We start from the raw sequence: 23,837 nt of genomic DNA, 5'->3' as shown, positions 1-23,837 counted from the left end.
TAAAGGGTTTGCATTCGGGTAGCTCTGTGCGGAAGAGCACATGCTGCGCAGGAAGGCGTCAGTTTAACCCTGCCGTGTCATGAGACCGAATCTTCCGTTGCCCTGTTGCTCCTGTATTTTGTGCGAGTGGCTACTGCAGGGGAATCCTGATGGGCAGTGGCACAGAAGTTAAGATGGAAACACTGCCGCAACTGAAGGACTGAGCCAGCACTGGCTGAAGTCAGTGGAGAGATACCTGTGGGTTTTGGACTAGATCAGCGGTTCTCAGACTTCATTGCACTGCAGCCCACTTCTCACAACAGAAATTACTACATGATCCCAGTGCCCTGTATTACTCTAGATTCTAAAGTCCAGAATCAGGGGGCCCCATGCCACAAGGGACCCTGCTAAGTTGCTTGGGCTTTGGCTTCAGCCCCAGAGCAGCGGGGAGTCTAATGCGGGGCCTGGCGACCCCATTAAAACAAACTAACGCCCCACTTTGGAAACCACTGCGCTAGATCCTAATATAGGAGCAGACGGGCGAGTGGGTTGAGCATGGAGCCAGAACCAATTTCTAATCCCATGGCTGATAGTAATTTGCCCCGAGACCGTGGCTAAATTGTTTAACCTCCATGCCTCAGTTTCCTCATCTGTAAAAGTGGGATAATAGTTACCTGCCTTGCAAGGGGTTTTTGAAGAGGAGTACGTTTATGTGATTTGAAAATAAGGTACCTGTTAAGTATTTGTTCTGGCATGAATGAAGAATGCAGTGAGAGCCTTAGCTCTGAATTGTCTCTCTTCTTAGCTGAAGTGGCTACCCTACCCTTATAATACTCCCCTGTATTTAAAACATGCTCCAGGTTAATTAGCAGACAGAAAATGTGGATCATCTCCCCTTTTCACCTTCTTAATATTTATTGGCAAACTATGTATCGTTTTGTGCTGTGACAAAGTTCCTGCTCTACCTTGGTGGGTCTTGCGCTTATTGGTGGCTTTGCTCGCCTTGGAGCTTCACGGCAGCCCTCAGCTTGGCCGTTTTTCTGCCCACAGTCCAGGTCGACTCCTCCTGTGTCTGACCAGGAGTTGGGAGGATTTGGGGGGAACCTGGGCCCGCCCTCTACTCCGGGTTCCAGCCCAGGGCCCTGTGGAATATAGCTGTCTCGAGTGCCTCCTGGAACAGCTGTGCAACAGCTACAATTCCCTGGGGTACTTCCCCATGGCCTCCTCCCAACACCTTCTTTATCCTCACCAGAGGACCTTCCTCCTGGTGTCTGATAATGCTTGTACACCTCAGTCCTCCAACTGTCTGTGTTCTTACTCTCAGCTCCTAGTGCCTCTTGCTCCCAGCTCCTCACATGCACACCACAAACTGAAGTGAGCTCCTTTTTAAAACCCAGGTGCCCTGATTAGCCTGCCTTAATTGATTCTAGCAGCTTCTTGATTGGCTGCAGGTGTTCTAATCAGCCTGTCTTAATTGTCTCCAGAAGGTTCCTGATTGTTCTGGAACCTTCCCTGTTACCTTACCCAGGGAAAAGGGAGCTACTTAGCCTGGGGCTAATATATCTGCCTTCTATTGCTCTCCTGTAGCCATCTGGCCCGGCCCTGTCACAGTGCGTATGAAATACAGTCTAAAACTCAAACCGTGGTAGGAGCCCAATAGTTATGAGTGACCCTACAATAACAAACCAGGGCAGATACAAGCAATAGAGGAAATAATTTCAGGGAAACAAATTTTGGTTTTAAATTTCTGTAGGCTTATAAATAGTAAGGGAGAAACATGATTTTCGAAATTATTAAAAATAAAAACCTCTCACCAGCGAATGCCCTTTTTGCATAAAGCCCCACAAACATGTTGCTACATGCCATGTTTTTCACAGGTGCTGAACAACTTGTCAGTTGGAGCTGTGGGTGACCCAGCATGTACAGATTGGGCCAGGAAACTAATAAGATCTTATTCCTGAGAGAATAAGCATCTAGCTTACGATGTGTTGATTTTAGCAACTTAATTGCTGCGTTTCTGAAAGTGCTGACTGTTTTTTTGATGTGCGCAATGATTCATTTTTGCTTATATTTGCAAGATTGCACTGATGGAATCAAATCAACGTTGAGGTCATTCATCTGTAGAGCCGTTTACACCTGACAGTGCTTCAAAACTTGCTTAAAAAATGTATTACCCCATGGTCTGCTATAAAAACAGGCTTGCCCTACCTTTGAAGGTCTGCAAAATAAGGAGGCATAATTGTAATCATTGGTCCTGAAGATCAAGATGTTAACTAATAAGAATACTTCTCCCTGAAAAGTGCTCAGTTGTTACAATATGTACAGACTGAAGATAGGCTAGGTGTGCACTGACCTAATTTTACAGCTTGGACTCTGATTGTTTTGTAACAGTAAAACGCATTGCAGGAAAGAAGGGTTTTCTTAGCAATTTCTAAACTATTTATCTCAGAGAAGGGATGCTTAGCTCCAATTGCGACTGGTCTTCAGCATGCTTGCCTCTTTGCCTAGCATTCCAGCTGCAGCGGTTGAGCTATAAAGAGGATGTAATTTATGCAAAGTCGTACGCTAAGGACCTGATTCCCCTTTTACTGACAGCTGATTTACACCAGTGCAACTCAGCTGGAGAAAATAGAGTCACTCCGGATTGACACTTTTACATCAGGCCTTGAATTAGCGGACCGGATTCTCTACTCATACACTGGAGTCAACCCAGTGATGACAACGGAGTTTACACTAGTGGGTATAAGTGAGACGAGTCCTAAGAACATACTAAAATTCAGTCCCCACTTTTCATACATTACATCTGCTCTGATATTTTCAGTTAAACAGTCTTCAAGTGTCTACACAGTGACGAGAATTCTGATTGTAGAAGGCTATTTAATCTAGCAGAAAAAGGTATAATGACGTTTGATGGTTGGAAGTTGATGCTTGACAAATTCAGATGAGAAACAAGAAACAAGATGAAGATTTTTGAGGGAAGCTGTGGCAGGTTCCCCCTGGGGTGCCACCTGGAACTGGGGTACCACTGAGGCCCCTTTCCCACCAACCACTCTCCCATTGTACTGCTATGATCACCTGCAAAGCCCTCCAGCCTTCACTTTCACCAGCATACATACAGGTCGGGACACACCCAGCTGCAGTTATATGCATGCTCTCTGACCAGCCTCTGCATAGGAAGGCTACAGCTTAGGCAACTCCCAGCTTCCCAGGCGCACACCCCTTCTGGAGTATAAACACAAAATTAAACCGTCTTGCGCTGCACAGGGAATTGTACAGCATAAGCTCATAAAATTCGCCCCCTCCCTCAGTGTGGAGAGGAACATGCAACAGCATTTGCCCCTGAGTTATGATTCCCATATACTTTACTCCAACTCACTGGTTTAGATAAAGCAAAACCAAGTTTATTAACTACAAAAGATAGATTTTAAGTGATTATAAGTGATAGCAAACAGATCAAAGCAGATTACCTAGCAAATAAAAAACGCGAACTAAGCTTAATCTACGAAATAGACTGGATATGAATTAGCAGATTCTCACCCTAAGAGCCCACACTTGGTGGGATAACTCACATGACTGGAGTACTGTCATGGATGGTTATAAACTGTTCAGGAAGGACAGGCAGGGCAGAAAAGGTGGGGGAGTAGCACTGTATGTAAGGGAGCAGTATGACTGCTCAGAGCTCCAGTACGAAACTGTAGAAAAACCTGAGTGTCTCTGGATTAAGTTTAGAAGTGTGTGGCAACAAGAGTGATGTAGTGGTGGGAGTCTGCTATAGACCACCGGACCAGGGGGATGAGGTAGATGAGGCTTTCTTCCAGCAGCTCACGGAAGCTACTAGATTGCATGCCCTGATTCTCATGGGTGACTTTAATTTTCCTGATATCTGCTGGGAGAGCAATACAGCAGTGCATAGACAATCCAGGAAGTTTTTGGAAAGCGTAGGGGACAATTTCCTGGCGCAAGTGCTAGAGGAGCCAACTAGGGGGGGAGCTTTTCTTGACCTGCTGCTCACAAACCGGGTAGAATTAGTGGGGGAAGCAAAAGTGGATGGGAATCTGGGAGGCAGTGACCATGAGTTGGTTGAGTTCAGGTTCCTGACGCAGGGAAGAAAGGTAAGCAGCAGGATACGGACCCTGGACTTCAGGAAAGCAGACTTCGACTCCCTCAGGGAACGGATGGCCAGGATCCCCTGGGGGACTAACATGAAGGGGAAAGGAGTCCAGGAGAGCTGGCTGTATTTCAAGGAATCCCTGTTGAGGTTACAGGGACAAACCATCCCGATGAGTCGAAAGAATAGTAAATATGGCAGGCGACCAGCTTGGCTTAATGGTGAAATCCTAGCGGATCTTAAACATAAAAAAGAAGCTTACAAGAAGTGGAAGGTTGGACATATGACCAGGGAAGAGTATAAAAATATTGCTCGGGCATGTAGGAATGATATCAGGAGGGCCAAATCGCACCTGGAGCTGCAGCTAGCAAGAGATATCAAGAGTAACAAGAAGGGTTTCTTCAGGTATGTTGGCAACAAGAAGAAAGCCAAGGAAAGTGTGGGCCCCTTACTGAATGAGGGAGGCAACCTAGTGACAGAGGATGTGGAAAAAGCTAATGTACTCAATGCTTTTTTTGCCTCTGTCTTCACTAACAAGGTCAGCTCCCAGACTGCTGCGCTGGGCATCACAAAATGGGGAAGAGATGGCCAGCCCTCTGTGGAGATAGAGGTGGTTAGGGACTATTTAGAAAAGTTGGACATGCACAAGTCCATGGGGCCAGACGAGTTGCATCCGAGAGTGCTGAAGGAATTGGCGGCTGTGATTGCAGAGCCATTGGCCATTATCTTTGAAAACTCGTGGCGAACGGGGGAAGTCCCGGATGACTGGAAAAAGGCTAATGTAGTGCCAATCTTTAAAAAAGGGAAGGAGGAGGATCCTGGGAACTACAGGCCAGTCAGCCTCACCTCAGTCCCTGGAAAAATCATGGAGCAGGTCCTCAAAGAATCAATCCTGAAGCACTTGCATGAGAGGAAAGTGATCAGGAACAGCCAGCATGGATTCACCAAGGGAAGGTCATGCCTGACTAATCTAATCGCCTTTTATGATGAGATTACTGGTTCTGTGGATGAAGGGAAAGCAGTGGATGTATTGTTTCTTGACTTTAGCAAAGCTTTTGACACGGTCTCCCACAGTATTCTTGTCAGCAAGTTAAGGAAGTATGGGCTGGATGAATGCACTATAAGGTGGGTAGAAAGCTGGCTAGATTGTCGGGCTCAACGGGTAGTGATCAATGGCTCCATGTCTAGTTGGCAGCCGGTGTCAAGTGGAGTGCCCCAGGGGTCGGTCCTGGGGCCAGTTTTGTTTAATATCTTCATAAATGATCTGGAGGATGGTGTAGATTGCACTCTCAGCAAATTTGCGGATGATACTAATCTGGGAGGAGTGGTAGATACGCTGGAGGGGAGGGATAGGATACAGAAGGACCTAGACAAATTGGAGGATTGGGCCAAAAGAAATCTGATGAGGTTCAATAAGGATAAGTGCAGGGTCCTGCACTTAGGACGGAAGAATCCAATGCACCGCTACAGACTAGGGACCGAATGGCTAGGCAGCAGTTCTGCGGAAAAGGACCTAGGGGTGACAGTGGATGAGAAGCTGGATATGAGTCAGCAGTGTGCCCTTGTTGCCAAGAAGGCCAATGGCATTTTGGGATGTATAAGTAGGGGCATAGCGAGCAGATCGAGGGACGTGATCGTTCCCCTCTATTCGACATTGGTGAGGCCTCATCTGGAGTACTGTGTCCAGTTTTGGGCCCCACACTACAAGAAGGATGTGGATAAATTGGAGAGAGTCCAGCGAAGGGCAACAAAAATGATTAGGGGTCTGGAACACATGACTTATGAGGAGAGGCTGAGGGAGCTGGGATTGTTTAGCCTGCAGAAGAGAAGAATGAGGGGGGATTTGATAGCTGCTTTCAACTACCTGAAAGGGGGTTCCAAAGAAGATGGCTCTAGACTGTTCTCAATGGTAGCAGATGACAGAACGAGGAGTAATGGTCTCAAGTTGCAGTGGGGGAGGTTTAGATTGGATATTAGGAAAAACTTTTTCACTATGAGGGTGGTGAAACACTGGAATGCATTACCTAGGGAGGTGGTAGAATCTCCTTCCTTAGAGGTTTTTAAAGTCAGGCTTGACAAAGCCCTGGCTGGGATGATTTAACTGGGAATTGGTCCTGCTTCGAGCAGGGGGTTGGACTAGATGACCTTCTGGGGTCCCTTCCAACCCTGATATTCTATGATTCTATGATGATACTAGCAGGCTGCAGATTCTTAAGGGGCAAGCTGCACTTGTTTTGCAGCTTGGAATCCCCAGGTGTCTCATTCACAGGCTAAAAATCATTTTAGCCTGGGTCCAGCACTTCCCCAAATTCAGTCTTTGTTCCTCAGGTGTTTCCAGGAGTCTTCTTGAGTGGGAAGTGAAGAAGTCCAGATGATGTCACTCCCTGCTTTATATAGTTTTTGCATAGGGCAGGAATCCTGTGTTCCCAAAGCGTGGGTCCCAGACTAGTCTGTGGGAAAATACTGACATCCCAAGATGGAGTCCAGAGACATATGGTTTCATCATATGTCCTTGTAGAGTCATAGCAGCCATTACTTAGAGGCTGTCTGTAGCGTTTTCGGGAAGGCTCCCCAGGTGGGAGATAAGCTTCTCCTAATGGCTATTGTTTTTTCCTAATGGCCCATTGCCCTGAATAGGCCCTTCCCCACCCACTATCTAGGCTGAAAACATCTTGTCTAGTGGGTGTTACCCAGGGGTGACTACATTTGAAATACAGTTACATAGTCAATATTCATACCTTCGGATACAAAAATGATACATGCATACAAATAGGATAATCATATTCAGCAAATATAACTCTTCCAATGACATCTCACATCACCTATCTTTCATAAAATACATCATAATCATATCATAATATCACTATGAAAAATATGGGGTGCAGTGTTACGGAGGCTAATTAACTTATTTAGAGATGTGGTGGATTCTCCATCACTTGAAATCTTTAAATCAAGACAAGCTGTCTTTCTAAAAGATATGCCCTAACCCAAATAGAAGGTATAGGTTAGATGCAGAAATTACTGGGCGAAGGTCTCTAATCTGGTTATGCAGGAGATCAGATTAGATTATCAGCTTTATTGGCTTTAAAGTTACGCAGTGTAAATTCTTCAGGTTTAAATGCGGTTTTCCAAACATATATATTTTTAAACAATAAATGTCCTGGTTCTGGATCAAGTTCTGGAGAATTTACTTGAGCAAACTCCCTTTTATATCAATGGGAGTTATGCTTAAACCATAACCACAGAATTTAGACGTATGTAATTACTAAATCCATTACAGAATTTCTTCAGTATATATGGTTGGAACTGTTTAGCTTGGGGATTCCAGTAGTTAGTATTCCAAGTGTGTGGGTGTGAAAGGACATACATATTGGTATCGCTGATCTCTCATGACTTTCTGAGTGAGAATTACTCGAGGAAGAAGTGAACCTACTTCAGAAAGTGTATTGGTTTTTTAAGCTTAAAATTGAAATTATCAATAAGAATCACAATTATTTGAGAAACATGTCATCTAACTCTGCTGGCCGCATTTATTGCTCTTATCTAAAATAATAACATTTCACAGTGAATACCTAATAGAATATTCGTACCAGAGGACTAGTAATTTCAAATATCTGGAAGTTCATGTCACTAGCTAGGTTAAAATGTAGTAGCATGCAATTTAATTAAATCAAATGTTGCTCTTTTTCTAGGTGATGAAGAGTATTCTCTCATGTTAGGCTGTTTTTTTTTATTTGAAGAGGTACGGCACATAAATTAGGCTCCAGAATGACTTATTTAAACAAAATATATTTTAGGCAGAGATTTTCAAAGTGGGAGCCTAAGGGAGGTGGGTGCCCAAGTGCTATCGATATCCACTGGGAATTGGGTGTCTAAGTCTCCTAGGAAACTTTGAAAAATCCCATCTTAAGTCTAGTTAGGAATATCTTCGAGAACCTAAAATACAAACAAGTTCTCTTTTTGACACTCAGTGCCAAGTCAGACTTTTGTGTGCAGATCCTCCCTGCCAGCAGATGGCAATGGTGCTCAAAACCCTTTTGGTGGTATCACCTCCGATATAAAGGTTTGTCAGTTGCTGTTTCAGCAAGGGCCAGACATCATTACCTTTGCCAACTGACCCAAAGGACTGAAACGATAAGAAAGGGCTGACTCCAGAGGTCTCAGAGAGCTCTAGAAACATTCATTAACCTCCACAGTCAACCTTATGAGGCACAGTAGGTTGGTAAGTACTGTCCCTATTCTACAGGTGGGGAAACTGAGGCACAAGAGGATAGGATGACTTGCTCAGGATCACAGAGCAAGTCAGTAAGCCAGCCAAATGGAACCCTGGAGCCCTGACACCCATTAGAGGATGATAAATCAACATGTAGAGTGCCTACTACAATGGAGTCCTGGCCCATGACTCTGGCTCGTAGATGCTGTCACAATACAAATAGTAATTATTAATAATAGTATGTATGTGAACATATATTTAAATGTGTCACAAATAAACAAAAGAAAAAAATGGTGGTTGATTTACATGGAGCCTAGTTGAAATCAATGAGTCTGTAAATGCTTCCTTTTTTTCTGTTTGTTTTCAGCAGTATACCATACGTGTGAAGCCTCCAGTTTCCAGTGCCACAATGGGCATTGCATTCCCCAGAGGTGGGCATGTGATGGCGACGCTGACTGCCAGGATGGCTCCGACGAGGACCCTATCAAGTGTGGTGAGAGCTCTCATCTCGTCCGAGGGGTGGGGGGAAATTACAGTTGTTACTTTCTAAGTCACTGGCCTGTCGTCTTATGGAATGGACACTAGCTTTGTCACTCTTAAACGGATGCAACAGAACAGCAGCAAACTTGGGGAGCCCTAAAACCACATCATTATTCTTTGGTTTATTGTGGCACACGTCCAAGACCCTTTGCGTGCGCAGTCCCTGTCCCAAAGAGCCTCCAATCTAAATAGACTATATGGACAAAGGGTGCAGCTGATCCGGGGGGTTTTCTTCATGGTGTCGAGTGCCCCTGGGATTTGGCCATTCTGGACTAACAAACAAAACCAAACCCTAATTATGTTCCTCTGTGCTGAAGTTCTTCCATACTTAAGGCTGCTTTTTCAAATGAATTTCAGAAAAAAAGTGCAACGGTTTCCAGTGTCCGAATGGAACCTGCATCCCAAATAGCAAGCACTGTGATGGTCTGCATGACTGCTCTGATGGCTCTGATGAACAGCACTGCGGTGGGTACACACAGGGACTCAGAATTTGCAGCACCAGATGGGTCAGTTGAATACCACATCCCGTCTAGAACACCTCATGCTTCAAAGGAAAGCAAAAGCTCCCTGTATAATGTACATAGCCACCTATGTAGCTGTATAGACAGGGTGGCGGGCGATTCCTTCTTAATACCTACTGCATGTCGCTTTCATCCTGACACATGACACAAGATAAGCCTGAATAGCTGCGTAGCTTGTATTATTGGTCATCAAAATTATCCAGCGCTTGATAAGATCTAGCCACTGTATTTGACTCTCTGTAAGTCAGAGAGGGTGGTTAAGTACAGATAGATTAGACAACAAAAGAACTTGGTGTACAGTGTAGTTATTACATATTATTTGTATTACCATAGCATGTAGGAGCCTAGTCACGGACCAGGATCGCATTGTGCTAGGCACTGTACAAATGTTTCTTACCGCCATGCACTGAAATGCTGTCATTCCCCCTGCAATCCCTTTGATTCCTCCAGACCCCCTGTGCACGCGTTACATGGACTTTGTGTGTAAGAACCGGCAGCAGTGCCTGTTCCACTCCATGGTGTGTGACGGCATTGTGCAGTGTCGGGATGGCTCGGATGAAGACGCCAACTATGCTGGATGCTGTAAGTGTGACAGCAATACCAATAACCTCGCCTTTACCTAATACCTGGTGCTTTTCATCAGTAGATCTCAAAGTACTTTACAAAGGTCAGTACCATTATCCTCATGGGGGGGAACAGAGGCACCGGGCAGTGAAATATCTTGCCCCATATCACCCAGCAGGCCAGTGGCAAAACTGTGATTAGAAACCATGATCTGCAGAGCCCCACCCCAGTCCAATGCTCCATCCACTAGGCAACACCGCTCTGAAGAGATACCAGAAGGGAATAAATAAGCATCCTTCGGGAGAGCACAGAGGGGTTTAGTGTGTCTTTTCTGGACTGTGTCAGTGACATACCAAGCCACTTGTATGTTCCTTTAAATCAGGACCATTCTGGATGTAAATGATCTGAGTAGCACTTCGTTGACATTAAAAATCCTGGTTTCTGTTGGCTGCTGTTTTGGGTGGGTTGTCACCAAAATCCAAGCAATTACTTTTATCCCTGGGATGCTTTTGATCCAAGTTCAGTGGGACCAGTTGTTTCACCAGCATGTTTGACAAAGCTGGGCTTTTGGCCCATAGGACTCTAACCTGGCTTTTACAGCCAGACGCTGCTTTGGGGCCAGTGGGTGCATACATCCTCTCTCGCAGATCATTCCAGCTGAGTCAATGTAATGCCAGCCAGGGCAGCTGGAGGAGTGTACGTCTGTGTGTGAACATAGGGACTGCCAAACTGGACCAGTGGTCCATCTAGTACTGTATCCTCTTTCCTCCAGTGGCCAGTGCCAGAAGCTTCAGAGGAAGGTGCAGGGAAGCCCATAATAGACAGTTATGGGCTATTCTGCGTGCAGAGGATGTTTCTTCCAAGCTCTAGGCAGTTAGTGTTTGATGTCTTGCTGCTGTATAAGGAATCTGCTTCCGCTCTTTGTAAAGGTGCAGCTGGTGCTTCCCGTGCATCAGCTCCATTCCCCCTGTCTGGCCAGAAAGCTGCTCCATCTCCTGTGGGTTGCTAGCAGCATTGTCTGTGTGAAGCAGTGCCAGTCCTTGCAGGCCAGATGCACAAGGAACCATTGCACAACCATGCACAAGGAACCATTCTGCGATGAGGCAAACTGGATTCTCTGTGCCCTGCCCTCTCCTCCTCACAGCTAGCCACGATCTGAGCCCTTTGCCTTTGTACTAAAGCTCTCAGAAAGAACAGCTGCATTTGACTTTTTATTTTTTTAACTTCGCTTTGTCCCTTTTAGCTCAAGACCCAGAGTTTCACCGGACCTGCGACCAGTTCAACTTCCAGTGCCAGAATGGCGTGTGCATCAGTTTGGTGTGGAAATGTGACGGGATGGATGACTGTGGGGATTACTCTGATGAAGCAAACTGTGGTGAGCAGAGAGGATCATTAACCCTTCCTACCTCAGCTCAGTCTTATTTTGAGTATTAACAGCATTGCCTTACCCTAAGATACCAAGTGGTCACCATGGGGAAGACTGCAATCACTTTATAGAGAGAGAGATGGATAGCGTTTTTTGTTTGTTGATTTCACTGTTTTAATGAGAGCAGTATCATTATCCCTATTTTACCATTAGGGAAACAGCGGCACAGAGCAGTAACTTAGCTTGCTTAAGGCTACCGTGCAGTCCAGTGGCAGAACTGCAAACAGAATTCGGGTCTCCTGAATGCCAGTCCCGTGTCTATCCACTAGACCGTGCTGCCTCCCATGACCATATCCACTGAATTCTTGATAATCTGATATCGGGCCTTCTCTATACTGTGGTTGACTTGAAGCCATATGTGAGCACATTTGCTGCACAGATTCCCAGTCCAGTCTTATATCTGAGAGCAGGGTTAGTAATTATTCCCTGCAAGCCTTAGGAAAACATGCACAGCCAACCGCATGTTCAGACTGTGTTAGCCACGTTTTCCACTCCATTCCCCCCTACCTCATCTCTTGCCTTACTGTGCGCGATCTGGTTTTCAATGGTAAGCTCCATGGAGCAGAGGCTGTTTCTATTCCCTGTCCATACACCATCTAGCCCACTTCGGGAGCTGCGTAAATAACAATGACAAAACCCTAGTGGAGATTGTGAGGGATGGGGGTTTGCTTATCAGGAAAACAGCACTGCTTCTGTGAGCTATGGAGCACCACTAGTCAGGCTTCACCTTTAGGATGGACAGAGCCTGGGTCACCGAGGAGTCAGGAATGCTGGACCTCATGACAATTTCCTATCATTGTTAGAAAACCCAACGGAAGTGCCGAACTGCTCTCGCTACTACCAGTTCCAGTGTGAGAATGGCCACTGCATCCCTAACCGGTGGAAATGTGATGAGGAGAACGACTGTGGTGATTGGTCTGACGAGAAGGAATGTGGGGGTAAGAGCAAGGGTGGCTGCTGCCTCAGTTATCTGTTCCATAGATTATAAAGCCAGAAGGGACCACTGTGCGATCATCTAATCTGACCTCTTGCATAACACAGGCCATAGGACTTCCCTGAATTAATTCCTGTGTGAACTAGAGCACAAAGTTTAGAAAAACATCCCATATCTTGATTTAAAAATTGCCAGTGATGGAGAATCCGTTACAATTAGTGGTAAATTGTTCCAAAAGCTAATAACGCTCACTGTTAAACATTTACACCTTATTTCCACTCTGGATTTGTCTAATTTGAACTTCCAGCTGTTGCTATAACATTATCAAATTTTTGCTCCTCATGTAGACTGTGATCAAGTCACTCTTTAACTTTCTCTTTGCTAAGCTAAATAGATTGAGCTCCTTGAATCCCTCTCTCTAAGGCATGTTTTCCAATCCTTTAATCATTCTCATGGGTCTTCTCTGAGCCTTCTCCAATTTATCAACATCCTTCTGGTATGTGGACTGCAAAACCAAACACAGTATTCTAGCAGTGGTCACACCAATGGCAAATGCTGAGGTAAAATAGCCTCTACTCCTACTCAAGATTCCCCTGTTTATATGTCCAAGGATCACACCTTAGCCTTAATGGCCACAGCTTCACAATGAGAGTTGATTATTCACCATGACCCCAAGTCTTTTTCAGTCACTGCTTCTCAGGATAGAGTCTCCCCTCTTGTAAGTACGGCCTACATTCTTTGTTCCTCAATGTATAATTTTACGTTTAGCTATTAAGACACATATTGTTTGCTTGTGTCCAGCTTACGAAGCAATTTAGATTGCTTTGTATCAGTGACCTGTCCTCTTCCTTATTTACCACTCCCTGAATCTCTGTGTCATCTGGAGACTTTATCAGTGATGATTTTATGTTCCATCGAGCCACTCATTTTTAAAACAGCTGATACATCACAGTTGTAGCACTTAGCCCTCTGCTGAGTCCTTATTATTGCCTTGTTCAAGCAGTGAGTTCCATGTTTTACATTGATTGTAGCACAAAACAAAAGTACCCTGACTCAGTCATTTTTACACAGTATGTTTGTTTCAATAAACGGTACAGAAGCTTCCTGTCCAGCAGAGAATCTTTTAGCGTGGTCTACAGACAAATATGTGCACCCATTTCACATAATCTGTTTAGAAACCCGTGTAGTTAAATTGATGCAGTTCCCTAGCATAAAGAAAAGGAGGACTTGTGGCACCTTAGAGACTAACCAATTTATCTGAGCATAAGCTTTCGTGAGCCACAGCTCACTCCATCGGATGAGCTCACGAAAGCTTATGCTCAAATAAATTGGTTAGTCTCTAAGGTGCCACAAGTACTCCTTTTCTTTTTGCGAATACAGACTAACACGGCTGTTACTCTGTTCCCTAGCATAGATGCACCTAAACCAGGTTGAGCACGTTCACACTAGGAGGCTGCACAGAGTTAACTGAATTGGTTTTTAAACAGATTTAATGAAATCGGCACACATGCGGCATGTAGACCAGGCTCTTTGGATTGCGTGCTATCGTGTAAGCTGGTGGTCTTTGTGTCTGTTACAGCTCCTTCCCTCAGGCACAATATTGGTTAAGTTGAAAACTCGAGTAACATCAAAGCAGTTCCCCTTCCCCACCTGGGCTGCAGTCTGTAGAGGTCTTCTCCTTGCCTATTTCTCCTGCTAGGAGGAAAGCACACCCTTCCCTTAAATCCCCTGCTAAGTTGTGTGACAGACAGGTAAGCCCTTCATCCTTTCCTGACTGTTTTATCTGGTCAACAAGGCATCTGGGCTGTCTTGATCAAGGCCCCAATGCTGCAATCAGATCTGTTTATGGAAAAACCTTGATTTCAGTGGAACCTTGGGATTATATAAGGGTCCTCCCAGGTAGATCTGATTTGCGGGACCATGGCTTTAGCATGTGGAGAGGGTTTCTGTGCTGAGCCAGAATGCATACTTTGTCTGTGTTGACCTACTGGAGTTCTCTGCGCTGACGAGGCTGTGGCTTGTCTGTATCCACTTATGGGGAGGGCGCATAGGAGCAGACCCATGTATATTGGAAGCTGCTATAGGGAAATGTCTGCAGGAAATCTAGGGGGCAGTAGAATAGTCTGCATCCTGCAGGGACCAAGGCTACAAAGCTCACTGCAATCACTGTGCACCTTCCCGCACTTAAAGTGGTACTACCCTTTTAAAAACACACCAGTAAGATGCATCACTGTGTTTTCACCCTCAGGTTCCTGTCCTTTGACTGCAGCTTTGTTTTATGTTTAGGTCTGGCTCTCGGAGCCAGCTTTGTGCTGCTAGAATAAAAACACTGTGCTTGTGACATATTCCCCATCCTCCTCCTTTTCCAACTGATGTCCTGGGATTTTGCCTTTCAGTCTCCTAGGAACAGAAAAAGCTTTTAGCACATAATCAGACGTAGGAACATGTCCAGTAAGATCAACTCTCACTGGTTTATTTTTAGGTTCACAGATCCTTCCCTTTACGACATCCGCCCCAGTGACGTGTTTACCTAACCACTTCCGTTGCAACAGTGGCGCGTGCATCATGAACAGCTGGGTTTGCGATGGATATCAGGACTGCACAGATGGCTCAGATGAAGAAGCCTGCCCTACTTTATGTAAGGTTTTCTCCTTCCCTGCTGCTTCGTTTTACACTCAGTGGTGGATATTCCCTGCAAATGTGTTCCTGAGAAATAAAGCCCCAAATGTAAATGTTAGAAAAGATTTGGGCCAAACTATATGCTGGGTGAAAGGGTGCCAATCTGTTCATTCACATGGACTTGCACCCACTTGTAGCAGGAGAGAATTTGGCTCACTCACTCTGAGTTCTGAGAATCAGTGGAAATATTTGCCATGGAGCAGTGGCTGCTTAGAAAACACATCTCTGTCCCAGCTCAAAGTAGGTTGTTACATGCTTGCAGCCATAACAATCTCTGATTGTGTATAGGAAGAGACACCTTTCAGGTGGGAGCGAGCTGCGGTTGGTTCCTTTCCAGACTTAGAAGCCTGAGCACATGCCAGCATCTCCATTTGTAGGTTGCCTTTAGAGTAGCAGGCCAGCTTTTGCACTGTAACCCCTGAAACAGTGAGGGGAGCTGGCCCTGGTTAGGACATATGGGATTTGGTAAAGGAGGCAGCGGTGGATTTAGTTACTTCTTTATACAGGAAGCGGCTGCCATCTGGTGGAGTGGGGAGATGCAAACCGATTCTGAACTAGAGGAACCAATAGACAACTCAGTCTGTCAGTCATTGCCATTGCCCAGTGGGGGGGTTCTGCTATTGCTTGTGTAGTTTGCTGACTATTCTCTTCCTCTGGTTCCCAGTAGTCAACGTAACTGCGACTTCCACCACCTCCCTCGGCCGGTGCAGCAGGTTTGAGTTTGAGTGTCAGCAACTGAGGAAGTGCATCCCTAACTGGAAGCGATGTGATGGCTTGAGAGACTGCCAGGATGGCACAGATGAAATGAACTGTCGTAAGTGCTCATTTCCCACAGGCTGAGCGGTGCTTTAGCTCTCTCTGAGCAAGGCTTTCTTTAAAGAAAAGACCACAGAACATCGCGTCAGTGCAAGCGGAATCCATGCTAGTGGTATGCAATGAATAATGCACTGTAATGCATTTAGTGCAGTACCAAAGTAAAAACAGACACACATTTATTAGCAGTATTACGGTAGCGCCTAGTTTAGAGCATCACGGTACTAGATGCTGTACAGAGTTAGTGCAAGATGGTCCTTGCCCCCATAGAGCTCATTATCTCTACAGACAAGGTAGACAAAGAGCAGAAGTGGAAATGTGCACAGAGAGAGGAAGTGATTTGCGCAAATTCACACAGCAGGCCAAGGGCAGAATAAGAAGTAGAGCCCAGTTCGTGTGACTCTTAGCCTACTGCGCTAACCACTAGACAAGACTGCCCTCTTTATATGGCTTTAACATCAGAGAAATAGCAAGGGTATGTTGCGAAAAGACTAATGCTTGGGTGTCTGTTCCTCCCTCCAATTGGAAAAATAAGTTTTGAGTGAGATTCAGTTTGTGTCTGTTTATAACATCATACCCTGACAATGTTATATGACTTGATCAGAAAACATTAATTAAAACAGGATGGTAGTTGGTAGCTTCATAGTGTGATATTGCTCTCATTGGGAGTTTTGCTATTGACTTCACTGGGGCACTGTCAAGTTCTTGCTGGCCTCGTGTGAAAATGTGATAAGGATATGGAAAACAATACAAAGGCGGATGTCACATTCAGAATTCACGCGGCGGGGAAATATATGTGAATATATATATTAAGTACAGACAGAAAGATATAGCATCAGATTTTCAGACATGCTCAGAGAACTATTGGAGCTGCTGGGGGCTGAGCACTTTTGAAAATCTGACTCAGTGTTTGAAAATTGGGCTTAGAGACTCAAACAAACGTGGGCACCTTTTTAGATGCCAGACTGCCATTTTGCCTCAACTTCCCAAATTTGAAAATTAAGCTCAGTCCCTTCATCTATAGAGAGATGCATTAAAATTTCTGTTTTTATGCTAAAAGCTCACAATAAAACCATTACCTATCCCTTGCTTTTTTAAAAATTACCGTTTGGCACAACTGAAGATTAGTTTCTTAACCTCAGGGTGCAAAATATAACCCTCCTAGAGCACTCTAGTTACCGGCATGGTTAGTGATTGACACTGTCATGCCATTCACCCCAGAAGTTCTCAGCAAGATGTTCTAATATGGACGTAGTAACAACAATAATTACAAATTCTATACTGGGATCACTTTACCCATGAACGAGATGCGGCCACCTCTGCATTTCAGTATGGCTGCGGTTTAGCGTCATGCTTGACAGCACTGTGTGAGATGTTCCGGACAGGAAACTTGTAAATGAGCTCTCCTGCTTTGAATCATGCAATGCTTTTCCATCTTCCAGCTACTCACAGCACACTATCATGCCCGAATGGTTATAAGTGTGAAGATGGGGAAGCCTGTATCATGACAACAGAACGGTGTGATGGATTTCTGGACTGTTCAGATAGTAGCGATGAGAGAAACTGCACCGGTAAGTAAATGCACTGACATGGAAGTTCTCATTTTTTCCATAGCACAGACCACATTATTATACAGACATTGTCTCACGGGTGCCTGTCCTTCATTCACAATCACCTTGATCAACCCTGCTTTGTTCACAGTCGTATGGTCCATCTCCCCTCCCGCTCACAATCGGACACCTCCCTTCCTGCTTCCACACACATAATTTCCTTCAATGCATCTACAGCAATTGCAGACGCAGGCAAATAACATTAGTCATTTAGCGGCATACAAATACAGGACATTCCCTGATTAGCACAGCCAATAAGTGGGTGCGTTTTGCCCACTGTGTCCTGCTCTGAAAATATATCCCGGAGTGCACAGGCACAGAGCTAAACTCCCTCGCTCCCCCACTTTCAGTTTCCCCCTCCATCATTACCCCTGGAGCCAGACGTGTTACACGTTGATTGGAAGTCCTGGTCCGTTCTGGGTAGATAATAACAACATCGATCACTGTCTTTTCCCAGATGTGGGATTCAGCCATTTTCCCAGTAAACTGCTCGGGGTACTGAACATCAATCAGTTTGTAGTTCTTTAATTAAATATTGATTCTGAGAAGCAGCCCAGACTGGGGGCCAAGGAGCCACTGAGACCCACAGCTGGGCTGGAATGCTGAAGTGAGGCAAGAAACCCTTGCTTTATTTTGCTAGTCTTGCTGGTGCTGGGAGATTTCATCTCCTCCCCCATAGGCTGGTAGGCTCATTGGTTTAATTTTCAGATGATTAGGAAACTATCAGGAGCAACTCAGAGCTCTCTGTTTAGTTTCCCTAATAAACTGGAAATGAAACCAGTGGGCTAAGTAGGGTCCTGGGAGCGGAGCTGGAGTCCACAGCTCAGAGGCCTGGCAGCTGAGCAATGGGGGGGGGGGGGGGGAGTGGGACACAGAGCGCGACAGACTGCACATAAAGGGGAATAAGGTGGCCTGCAGATATGGGGGGGGGGGGGGTTGTATTTGCAGTGAGTGGAGAGTGTGGAACTACCAGACATTCGTTAGCTTTGATAATATTTCTAGGGCTTTCCAGCTGAGGATCTCACAGTACTTAATGAACAGCTGGCGATTAAGCCTCATGTGTTTCAGATGGAGAAAGTGAAGCACAGAGAAGGGCAGGGCACTAGCTAGAATTAGAAACGAGTGTCCTGGTTGCAAGTCCCCTGTTGCAGCCGCTAGAGCGCGCTGCCTTCCACAGAGCCGAACTGTAGAGCTGATTGGCAGCCCGGCTTACTCGGACATTGAGCCTCGCACACATTCTCCAATAAGGAGAAAGAAGCAGGTGACCTAAAGGAATAAATGACACTATCTGAACACTGCTGGTTAGCACCAGCTATCTGTCTAGACGCTTACGCAGCCCTCAGCGCTGTATTATCCAAGTGTCCCACAAACATCAGTGAATGGATCCTCCCAGCATGTCTGTGTGGTAATGAAGTGCAATTTTCCTCTTTTTTACAAGTGGGGAAACTGAGGCACAGAGAAACTAAATGACTGGCCCAAGGTCACAGAGGGAGACTCTGGCAAAGCAAGCTACAGAATCCAGATCACCTGAATCTCACTGCCTTGGCCCCAAGACCAGCCTTCTTCGCCATCCTCCCTCTGTGTTCTCGGCATTATAAAGAAAAGCGTGCAGAAAAGGTCCATGATCCGGACAGTTCACAAGCTTTGTAGAGATTCATGACCTAGAGGTGTTCCACAAGTAGAGAAGTGACTTCTTAGATCAGATTGGTGAAAAGGGCCAATCCAGGACCGTTAATGCTCTTCTGAATAATTTCAGATGGTGCTTTGTCTGTGGGCATTGATTGTTTACGTGTATGCTTCAGTCTACAGCTATATGCACTGCTTCTGCCACGTAACCCTTTGCCCCCTATTCTGTAAAGCACTGCTTTCATTTTCCTCTCTAAAATAGTATTTTCTATTGTCTGCGTAGATGACACAATTGTGTACAAAGTCCAGAATCTCCAGTGGACGGCTGATTTCTCTGGTGAAGTCACTTTAACGTGGGCTCGACCTAAAAAAATGTCCTCAACATCCTGTGTGTATAATGTCTATTACAGGTAAATTGCACGAATCTTGATTATTTTTTTTTATCAGATGAAGCATGTGAGTAGTCCTAAATTCATTGTGACTACTCATGTTTAAAAGCAGGGTAGATAAAAATCTGTGACACTTTAATTGAGATCAGATTTTTTTTCATTTTGTTATTTAAATTATAAGTTGTTTTTGTTTAAAGTGAAATCTGAATTTAATACAAAACACATTAAGGCCAAAATTTATTATAATAGCTTACAATATTTAAATACAATTTTAATACAAGATATATACGATAAATCCATGAGCCTCTATCAAAAACTTTGAGTTAAAGGATGCTTTTCTATACAAAGAAAATTGGGGAAAACTTTTGAGGTCAGGCTTTATAAATAAGGTGCAATAGCTCAGCCTAAGTAACAAAGGAGACGGTCTCATTTTCAAGAGGCTCTGGTGAGACTAGGCACTTAAGGGCCAGTCACTTTCACTTAGGCATATTTGAAAATTTTCCCAGGCTGACCTGAAATAATGTTTAATCAGCTTACTACACAGCTAACCCCTCTGTTTAATAAATCATGTAGTTGTAAATGTGAAACATATTTTGATAAAGGAAGTTTATGCATCCAAAATATGCAAGGCTGCTTTGTTTAATACAAATATTTGTATATACCATTTTGTGTTAAATTGCAGTTACCATTCTCATCATAAGAAAAAAGTTAAGTATCAAGTAAACAAGCAATATATCTTTTACCATTTTCTAACATACTAACATGTACAATAAATAAGAATCTGAAAATATTAAGCTATGTAATTGCTGAAATAAATGTATTTAGTTATAGTGTGCCCCCTGGATAGCAAAAAAGATGTACCAAATCATAGAATCATAGAATATCAGGGTTGGAAGGGACCTCAGGAGGTCATCTAGTCCAAACCCCTGCTCAAAAGCAGGACCCATCCCCAATTAAATCATCCCAGCCAGGGCTTTGTCAAGCCTGACCTTAAAAACTTCTAAGGAAGGAGATTCCACCACCTCCCTAGGCAACGCATTCCAGTGTTTCACCACCCTCCTAGTGAAAAAGTTTTTCCTAATATCCAACCTAAACCTCCCCCACTGCAACTTGAGACCATTACTCCTTGTCCTGTCCTCTTCCACCACTGAGAATAGTCTAGAACCATCCTCTCTGGAACCACCTCTCAGGTAGTTGAAAGCAGCTATCAAATCCCCCCCTCATTCTTCTCTTCCGCAGACTAAACAATCCCAGTTCCCTCAGCCTCTCCTCATAACTCATGTGTTCCAGACCCCTAATCATTTTTGTTGCCCTTCGCTGGACTCTTTCCAATTTATCCACATCCTTCTTGTAGTGTGGGGCCCAAAACTGGACACAGTACTCCAGATGAGGCCTCACCAATGTCGAATAGAGGGGGACGATCACGTCCCTCGATCTGCTCGCTATGCCCCTACTTATACATCCCAAAATGCCATTGGCCTTCTTGGCAACAAGGGCACACTGCTGACTCATATCCAGCTTCTCGTCCACTGTCACCCCTAGGTCCTTTTCCGCAGAGCTGCTGCCTAGCCATTCGGTCCCTAGTCTGTAGCGGTGCATTGGGTTCTTCCGTCCTAAGTGCAGGACCCTGCACTTATCCTTATTGAACCTCATCAGATTTCTTTTGGCCCAATCCTCCAATTTGTCTAAGTCCCTCTGTATCCTGTCCCTGCCCTCCAGCGTATCTACCACTCCTCCCAGTTTAGTATCATCTGCAAATTTGCTGAGAGTGCAATCCACACCATCCTCCAGATCATTTATGAAGATATTGAACAAAACCGGCCCCAGGACCGACCCCTGGGGCACTCCACTTGACACCGGCTGCCAACTAGACATGGAGCCATTGATCACTAGCCTGACAATCTAGCCAACTTTCTACCCACCTTATAGTGCATTCATCCAGCCCTTTAACTTGCTGACAAGAATACTGTGGGTCCCACACTTTCCTTGGCTTTCTTCTTGTTGCCAACATACCTGAAGAAACCCTTCTTGTTACTCTTAACATCTCTTGCTAGCTGCAGCTCCAGGTGCGATTTGGCCCTCCTGATATCATTCCTACATGCCCGAGCAATATTTTTATACTCTTCCCTGGTCATATGTCCAACCTTCCACTTCTTGTAAGCTTCTTTTTTATGCTTAAGATCCGCTAGGATTTCACCGTTAAGCCAAGCTGGTCACCTGCCATATTTACTATTCTTTCGACACATCGGGATGGTTTGTCCCTGTAACCTCAACAGGGATTCCTTGAAATACAGCCAGCTCTCCTGGACTCCTTTCCCCTTCATGTTAGTCCCCCAGGGGATCCTGGCCAACCGTTCCCTGAGGGAGTCGAAGTCTGCTTTCCTGAAGTCCAGGGTCCGTATCCTGCTGCTTACCTTTCTTCCCTGTGTCAGGATCCTGAACTCAACCAACTCATGGTCACTGCCTCCCAGATTCCCATCCACTTTTGCTTCCCCTACTAATTCTTCCCGGTTTGTGAGCAGCAGGTCAAGAAAAGCTCCCCCCCTAGTTGGCTCCTCTAGCACTTGCACCAGGAAATTGTCCCCTATGCTTTCCAAAAACTTCCTGGATTGTCTATGCACCGCTGTATTGCTCTCCCAGCAGATATCAGGAAAATTAAAGTCACCCATGAGAATCAGGGCGTGCGATCTAGTAGCTTCCGCGAGCTGCCGGAAGAAAGCCTCATCCACCTCATCCCCCTGGTCCGGTGGTCTATAGCAGACTCCCACCACTACATCCCTCCTGTTGCTCACACTTCTAAACTTAATCCAGAGACACTCAGGTTTTTCTGCAGTTTCGTACCGGAGCTCTGAGCAGTCATACTGCTCCCTTACATACAGTGCTACTCCCCCACCTTTTCTGCCCTGCTTGTCCTTCCTGAACAGTTTATAACCATCCATGACAGTACTCCAGTCATGTGAGTTATCCGACCAAGTCTCTGTTATTCCAATCACGTCATAATTCAAAATCAAAACGGTTATATCAACCACTGAGAATGCACCGCTCTTTAGAAAATAAGTGATGTACAAATGGAAAAGTTGATTAAAATTGATAATTTAAATCACTTCGTTTTAAATCAGTCCACCCTGGTTTAAGGCTAGACAGGCACTCTCTTAAGCACCTTGTGAAGTCAACTTAAAAATCTCATTTCTGTTTTACCTATTAGTGTTACCAACAAGACTTGAAATGGCTTTAGCTAGAAGAGATTACAGAAAAATTATTTGTCTTTGTGTTTTTCAGATTGTTTACCTTGTGCATTTGCCAGCATTTTCTCAATTAATACTTTCTAAGGCCAGAAAGGACCACTGTGATAGTCTAGTCAGGGGTCCTGTATAACACATCCTGTACAACTTCCCCAAAATAATTAATGTGTGAACTAGATCATATCTGTTTTTAAAAAAGCCAGTTGTGACATTAAAATCTGCCGGTAATGTAGAATCCACCATGACCCTTGAATTTGACTAGCTTCAACTTCCAGCCATTTGTGTGTAGTCAGTTTCCCCTTTTGTTTGTTTAGGCCTTTGTGTGGCACAGAGCTACCATGAAAGAAAAAGTGTCAAGAAGTTAAGGCAGTGTTGTAAAAAAATTTAGAAAGTGGCAAGTGTAAACCTTTCAATGACTTTTAACTCATATTTTGAAGCGGACTAGCTTTAAGTTAATAGTGTCTCGTTAAGCAGGCCTTTAAAGTGTCATTAGATGATGGGTGCTCTTAGAACAAGCTAACATCTCCGGCTACTGAAATACTTCCTGAGTTAAGTGGTTTTATTCTCTCCCACAGAATGGTTGGCGAAAGCATGTGGAAAACTTTAGAAACTCACAGTAACAAAACAAACAGTGTCTTAAAAGTCCTCAAGCCAGATTGCACCTATCAGGTCAAAGTTCAGGTCCAGTGCCTCAGCAAAGTGTACAACACCAATGACTTTATCACTCTGCGTACGCCGGAGGGCTGTAAGTGGTCTTTGCATGTTCTGTTCTAAATTCCTGCATATGTAACACTTCTAATCCGTCAAGTAGCCACAGCACTGTGCTTCCACAAAAGAGAAGATGGAGACGTGCTTTCTGAATAGCATCCCACAACTTTTTGCAGAAGGCAAGGGGACAGAGCCTCAGCTGGGGTAAATTTTAATAACTCCACTGATTCAAGGATCTGCCCCCTGTAATTTTGCGAATCTACCCAAAACAAAGGTGTTCCTGGGAAATTCATCTCCTCTTACAGAGCCATGAAGAGCTCTGTGGAAGGAATACAATGATGTCCCTCCATTTTATCTGTGCTTTTTTTGGGGTGGGGGTGGGAAAAGGTACAAAATAAAGTTTGATGCTGACCGCATTGGGCAAAATCCCGGCTTCATTGCAGTCAACAGAACAACCCCCGTTGACTCCACTGGGGCCAGATTGC

General features: G+C 44.8%; 2 protein-coding genes across 9 annotated transcripts in view; one reads left to right on the top strand and one right to left on the bottom strand.

The window, feature by feature from the left end:
- LOC140901775 (uncharacterized) overlaps positions 1-23,837 on the bottom strand; it is a 259,709-nt gene that overhangs the window by 24,183 nt on the left and 211,689 nt on the right. The gene's annotated exons all lie outside the window — the stretch shown is intronic.
- Positions 1-23,837, top strand: part of SORL1 (sortilin related receptor 1) — a 105,876-nt gene that overhangs the window by 61,924 nt on the left and 20,115 nt on the right. Inside the window, exons 26-35 of one of the 3 annotated variants that reach the window (XM_073321245.2) lie at positions 8,671-8,793; positions 9,198-9,305; positions 9,812-9,943; positions 11,169-11,300; positions 12,155-12,289; positions 14,768-14,923; positions 15,629-15,778; positions 17,220-17,348; positions 19,297-19,423; positions 23,220-23,389. In XM_073321245.2, coding sequence (XP_073177346.1) covers positions 8,671-8,793; positions 9,198-9,305; positions 9,812-9,943; positions 11,169-11,300; positions 12,155-12,289; positions 14,768-14,923; positions 15,629-15,778; positions 17,220-17,348; positions 19,297-19,423; positions 23,220-23,389 — 1,362 coding nt within the window. Of the gene's footprint in view, positions 1-8,667; positions 8,794-9,197; positions 9,306-9,811; positions 9,944-11,168; positions 11,301-12,154; positions 12,290-14,767; positions 14,924-15,628; positions 15,779-17,219; positions 17,349-19,296; positions 19,424-23,219; positions 23,390-23,837 lie in introns of all 3 variants that reach the window. The other 2 variants (XM_073321246.2, XM_073321244.2) reach the window with 2 other exon arrangements.

The sequence above is a fragment of the Lepidochelys kempii genome, chromosome 22 (genome assembly GCF_965140285.1).
Source record: "Lepidochelys kempii isolate rLepKem1 chromosome 22, rLepKem1.hap1, whole genome shotgun sequence".
Classification (NCBI taxonomy): Eukaryota; Metazoa; Chordata; order Testudines; family Cheloniidae; genus Lepidochelys; species Lepidochelys kempii.
The sequence above is the reverse complement of the archived record's forward strand: the minus strand, read 5'-3'. Positions and strand labels throughout refer to the sequence as shown.